At 43.4% G+C, this 6,533-nt stretch overlaps 1 protein-coding gene across 7 annotated transcripts in view; it reads left to right on the forward strand.

Moving 5' to 3' along the window:
• Window positions 1-4,832, forward strand: part of NR3C1 (nuclear receptor subfamily 3 group C member 1) — a 107,418-nt gene extending 102,586 nt beyond the window's left edge. For all 7 annotated transcript variants that reach the window (XM_037141720.2, XM_037141718.2, XM_037141717.2 and 4 more), the window contains 2 exons: window positions 75-232; window positions 784-4,832. In XM_037141720.2, coding sequence (XP_036997615.2) covers window positions 75-232; window positions 784-936 — 311 coding nt within the window. In that variant the 3' untranslated portion in view covers window positions 937-4,832. The remainder of the gene's footprint in view (window positions 1-74; window positions 233-783) is intronic.
• The last annotated feature ends 1,701 nt before the right edge of the window (window positions 4,833-6,533 follow it).

The following is a 6,533-nucleotide window of genomic DNA, read 5'->3' on the forward strand; positions in this document are numbered from 1 at the left end:
GCTATCAATACCTGCCACACTCTGAGCATAGGAACAGTGGTCACGATTTAATCTACTGCATCTTGATCTTTCAGTTCCTAAGGAAGGGTTGAAGAGCCAGGAGCTGTTCGATGAGATCAGGATGACCTACATCAAAGAGCTGGGGAAAGCCATTGTCCAGAGAGAAGGCAGCTCCAGTCAGAACTGGCAGCGGTTCTACCAGCTGACAAAACTCCTGGACTCCATGCATGACGTAAGTGTTAGACACAAATCCAAACATCAGAGGCATTTTCTGGGACATCAAGTATGCTCTAATTAGTGTATATAATTGTACACCAATACCTTTTCCCCACTTGTGGATATTGATGATGGTTGGAGTTCAAGTTGTGACTTCAGTTGGGCACACACTTTACCTAAGGCCAGTGGTGCAATTTAATGTCATGTGGTCACATGCACATAACATCATGATGCTGACAGAGAATTTAACAGCACTAATTTTTAAAATGCAGAATCCCCTGGCTTTACTTGACTAAGCTATTAAATATGTCTCATGTATTATAGTATTACAGTTCATCACAAAACACAATTTCATATAATTCTGTGTACAATTAAGGGGTTCAAGATGTCTTTAGTACCTGAGTGTTCATTTTATTTAAACTTTTATTTTTAATTTGGGAAATTTCAGCAGAAATTGGTATATTCTATCTAGGTCATATATTTAAAAAGAAAATAGAGACCAACAGGCATGAGTGTGCCTGCTGCTAAGTTTCTGAGACCGATCGTTCCTCTGTCTTCTCTTTGTAGGTGGCTGAACATCTCCTTCACTACTGCTTCCAAACATTTTTGGATAAGAGCATGAATATTGAATTCCCAGAGATGTTAGCTGAAATCATCTCCAATCAGTTACCAAAATATTCAAGTGGAAATGTCAAAAAACTTCTGTTTCATCAAAAGTGACTGCCTTAATAAGAAAGGTTGCCTTAAAGAAAGTTGACTTTATAGCTTTTATTGTACAAACTATCAGTTTGTCCTAGAGCAGTTCTGTTTTATTTTTCCTTTTTTGTGTATGTCTGGTTCCTGTTCTGTTTTGTTGTCAGTACGCACTACACGTGGTTTATAGAGGGCCAAGGCGTGGCCACACAGCAGTTGCGCCATCACTTCCAGGGACGGGAGAAGTGGAAGGTGACGGTGGTGGGCCCCAGAAATCAGAGCAGTGATGTGGGGTGGTCTCCAGTGTCAGAGGAGGACGGCAGCCAGACCACCCGTGCCCCAGTCTGCACAGTGCACTCTCTGCTCCTAGTTTCCACAGTTGGCTGGACAGAATTTTCTAGACTTGTTACTGGTGTATTTTGCCCTGTATAGTTAACATAACATTTTTGATTTATGCATGGAAACCTGAAAAAAAGTTTACAAGTGTATATCAGAAAAGGGAAGTTGTGCCTTTTATAGCTATTATTGTCTGGTTTTAACAATTTCCTTTATATTCAGTGAACTACACTTGCTCATTTTTTCTTACATAATTTTTGTATCCAAGTTCTTGTACAACTGCTTAAGATGGGCAGCTAGTTCGTAGCTTTCCTCATCAACTCTGAACATTTATCTCCTGTGTGAAAATGGGTTGGTGCTTCTAACCTGATGGCATTTAGCTGTCAGAAGACCACAAAAATTGACTCAAATCTCCAGTATTCTTGTCAAAAAAAGTTCATATTTTGTATATATCTGCTTCAGTGGAGAATTATATAGGTTGTGCAGATTAACCGTTCTAACTGGTAGAAAGCACCTACCTAGTCCAGTGACCTGCTGGGTAAACTGTGGATGATGGTTGTAAAAGAGTAGTTAAAACAAACAAGCAAACAAATAACTACCAAGAGGCCCTGTCTGTCCCCACTGCCCTGTCCCTGCAATGGTTAGATGGCAAGAAAGCTAGTGCGCTGTCCTTCAGGACCTTTTGTGGTAGTTTGTGTGAGTTCTTAAAAGTTACGACTCTAGATAACCAGCTGAAACAAAGCTGAGAAATTTTAATCAGACCAAATAATTGCTCTCACTAAACTTGACCCCCAATCAATATCTTAATATGGCAAACGTGGCTAGACACCCATTTTCACATTCCCCTCTGTCACCAGTTGGTCCATCTTTCCTGGTGGTACAGGAAAGCTCAGCTACTGATGTGTGATTTAGCCTGTGCATCAGACTTCACGTCTGTGAACCTGCACATCCCTCACAGCCCTGTATGTGCCACAGAGTCTAACAAAAGTCTTGTAAATTTTTCCTCCTCACTGTTGAGAATCACCATTTTAAAGGAAATAGAAGCTGTAGTAGCCCTTTCTGTGTGCACCTTACCAACTTTCTGTAAACACAAAACTTATATTTCCTAAGCCGTAAGAAATTTGATTTCTATTCAAAGTGGCCAAATTATTTGTGTAATAGAAAACAAAATCTAATATTAAAAATATGAAACTTCTAATATATTTTTATATTTAGTTATAGTTTCAGATATATATCATATTGGTATTCACTAATCTGGGAAGGGAAGGGCTACTGCAGCTTTACATGCAATTTATTAAAATGATTGTAAAATAGCTTATATAGTGTAAAATAAGAATGATTTTTAGATGAGATTGTTTTATCACGACATGTTCTATATTTTTTGTAGGGCTCAGAGAAATGTTGATGGATAACCTATATGATTTATGGTGAGTGCAAGCGTTCGCACAGGTGGCAATGGTCTCAGAAACCAAGCAGGTTTGCTCTAGGGGAAGAGGGGCGAGCAGACTGGCCTGTGTGCAGGGAAGGTTGCCGAAGCTCCGGCCGTGCCCGCCACAGAGGGCACGGTCCTCTGCCTCCTGCATGACCACCTTTCTCATTCCAACAGAGCCTGGCCGCAGTGTCGCTGGCCGCCTCTCCAGAGCGCGGAGGTGGGCAGAGGTGGGCGGAGGTGGGCGGTGCTGACACAGGGCTCAGGGCTGCTTTCCCACGCAGCCTCTCCCACAGGTCAACAAAAGCAGAGGCTTTAAAAGTTTGGCAATAATGCGCATAGAGGTACCAGCAATATGTAAATAGTGCAGAATCTCATAGGTTGCCAATAATACACTAATTCCTTTCTATCCTACAAGAGTTCATTCCCCCCCCATGACATTTATGTTTTCTTTGAATGCTATTTGAATGTTATTTGTTATTTTTCAGTATTTTGGAGAAATTATTTAATAAAAATGTAATAATTTGCTTTTTGAATGCTATCTAAAAGGGAATGTTGTTTTGTAATTGTTTAAATTGATCTCAAAGTAATTTAAGATGGTTTGTAACCCAGCTGGATGTGAAATTTTTGGTGCCTAATATCGCTTGAATATTATTATCAATGACAGTGTTAATTTTCAAAAAAATCTTCTGAAAGGTAAATTATTGTTCATTTATAGAATGTTAAATGCTTAAAACCAGAAAGCACATCGCACATTAATCATACATAGTCCCAACATCCTCAGCTCTTTAAAAAAAGTAGAGGTCAGTGAAAGACAGGTGTGTGCACTTTGTTGTTGAAATCAACTGACATTCATAAAACTATAGGAGGCTGTGGCAGAGGAAGTTGTGCCCTTTTTGAATATGTGGGAAAGAAGTTGTCCTAATTAATTATGTTGTTCATCTACGTATAATCATGGATTTAAGTGAAAAAAAGAGGGTGTTATTTGGAAGTAGCTTCATTTTCCATGTGTGTGGCGTCTTGCCTTCCCAAACCATTTAAGTTTGTAGCAACGTCAGGGAGAGCTGGTGACGTGCCTAGGTGACTCCCAACAGCACATCCTCAACTGTCTTTCTAATTGCTGGTAGGAAAGTGACCCTTGGGGTGTATACAGACCCAATTGTAAAACTATGGGAAGGGACCCTAAAAGAGCCCCCGCCCTCTGAAAAAAGTTGCACCCCGAAAGGAAAACTAGCATGGCTCGGGTCCACGATGAGTCTGGTGACAGCAAAGGACTCCCTCTGGATGTGCACCTCAGGGAAGGCCCACCTCACTCGGAAGGGGGGGGCCGCTCCAGTGCCTCATGTCTGCCAGCCGGCTGTCACTGACCCGGACCGCATGCCCACAGAAGGAACAGTGTCCCTGCGCTGTGGTCTGCCAGCATTCAAGAGCCATGGCAGCCCTGGGTGAGGCTTCGGTCTCAGTGGGCCATTTAAAGACCCTAGCTGTGGATGGACGAGCGTGTTCCTGTGTGCCTGGTGTGAGAGTTGGAAGGGACAGGAGGAGTGGGAGCAGGACACTTGAGTGGAAGTCCCGTCGTTTTCCGGGCTGCGGTCGGGCGGCCTGGTCCACCAAAGGGTGAGCCACCGGGCTGCTGGCAAGGGCTGGCTTCTCTCTAGGAAATGCCTGAAAGGAGGGTTTTTATTTTCGGATGAAAGGCAGTATGAAAATATCCTCCTCAAATAACTCGCTTAACTACATTTAGATTCAAGTGTGTCAATATTCTATTTTGTATATTAAACAAATGCTATATAATGGGGGCAAATCTATATTATACTGTGTATGGCTTTATTAAGAAGCTTTTTCATTATTTTTTATCACAGTAATTTTAAAATGTGTAAAAATTAAAACCAGTGACTCCTGTTTAAAAATAAAAGTTGTAGTTTTTTATTCATGCTGAATAATAATCACTAGTTTAAAAAAAGTCTTTTTACCTACACAGTGAAATGTCAGACTGCAAATCTTGTGTGGAAATGCTTAACTTTTATCTTTCATTTAAACTTGCTGTTCTGGTATTACCAAACCACACATTTGTACTGATTGGCAGTAAACGTTAGTTAGCCATTTACAGCAATGCCAAATATGGAAAAACAGCATAATAAAAAAATCTGCTTTTTCACTGTGTGACTCCAACATGCTTTTGTAGGACGCGCGCAGTTCCGGTTTTCCTCCTTTTTCTACTGAAAGCAGTCATCGTTTCGGGCACCTTGGGATGCGAATGCTGGCCTCCGAGAGTCCGTGGGGCAGCGTTTGCTTGCTGAGGTGGCCCAAGTCCAAGAGGAGCTCAGCCCCGGGCCTGAGGCCCGTGACTGTGCCGTCCCCACCTCCGCGGGCCCCTGCGGTCACTGCAGGGGGCTGAGGGTGGGAGGGCGCCCTCCTGAGGCTTCTCCACATAACCACCACCGAAAATGGCACTGTGTGCAAACACATGTGATCTAGTCAGTTCTTACCTTCCTCACTTTAAAATGAACTCTTTCTCCCAGAAAAGGGCATAAGTATTTAGAAACTATCACAGCAATGTTACACAACTATTTCATGCAATCTGTTCATTTTTTTCCAAAATATAATGTGTTCAGGTTTTATCAATGAATTGGATGATCTAACAAACTTCCCTATAAATATTCTCTTCATCATGGTTTAAAAACTAAATCTGCCTGATTCATCATACGTGCACTAAGTATACTTGAAACATACCTACCACATACACGATAAATATTGAGAACGGAATATGAGAGGAAAATGCCACCACTGCCCTCTGCACGGACATCACTCAGAGTGACCGGATGTGTGTGGACAGCAAACCCGAGTCCCCAGCGTCTCGGGCTAGGCAGGCAGAAGTAGCCGCCTCCCATATGCACGCGGTTCTGTTGCCACGCATGTCACATGTTCACTGTGTGCTCACACAGCACCACGCGCGCCAGCTCGTCTCCACCTGCCTAGTAACGCCTGAAAGCCAGAGCTGAAGAAGACACCATCTCCACTTTATTCTGGGCGGGGCGGGGCGGGGCGGGGGGGGGGTTAGAGGCTAAACAACTGCTTCCTCGCTGCTAATGCCCACTTTGTCGAGGGTTGATTGGAAAGTCTGTTCTGAGGCCGTTTATCACATCAGAATGTATCTCTGGTCCACAAGCGTCCCAGGAAACCGTTCGTTTGCTTTTACATTTTACTGTTTTGCATTTTCTGAACATTTACTATGTGCCAGACATGGCATTGCAACATATTACCCCACTTAAGCTTAGCAACCCTGTCGAGTTCTCTAAAGCACAGCTGCAGGACTGTTAACCTCCTTGCATTTCCATGAGGAAGCTGGCCCCAACAACTGAGTAATTTGACTAGCTTGGACGTGGTTACGTCGGCTTTTTGGTCTTTGTTTTTAAACACGGAAACCGGCTCTAAAGGCTGTGCCCGTAAGTGCTACTGAGGAAGCTGGTGTGGGGACGCTCCAGAGGGGATGAGATCTCACAGGGTCGGCACTGGCCTTGAAGCAGGGTTTCCTCCAGTCCGATCCCTGTTGCTAACGTCCTGGTTTTGACTTCGTCATTGAACAGTGACATCCCCTCCTCAAAAACCTGTGTCCTGTCCCCTGGGGATGTTGATGGTGGGCAGCGGTGGCTGAACCAAAGGGTCGCTGGTTCAATTCCCAGTCAGGACACATGCCTGGGTTGAGAGCCAGGTCCCCAGCAGGGGGAGCATGAGGGGCAGCCACACATGAATGTTTCTCTCCCTCTCTTTTTCCCTCCCTTCCCCTTTAACAATAAATAAATAAAATCTTTAAAATAAAATAAACTGTATTCTTAGTTTGGCAGGTAAAGGAAGAGCC

This window comes from Artibeus jamaicensis, unplaced genomic scaffold (genome assembly GCF_021234435.1).
Source record: "Artibeus jamaicensis isolate MK-2021 breed Jamaican fruit bat unplaced genomic scaffold, CSHL_Jam_final contig_456, whole genome shotgun sequence".
Lineage (NCBI taxonomy): Eukaryota > Metazoa > Chordata > Mammalia > Chiroptera > Phyllostomidae > Artibeus > Artibeus jamaicensis.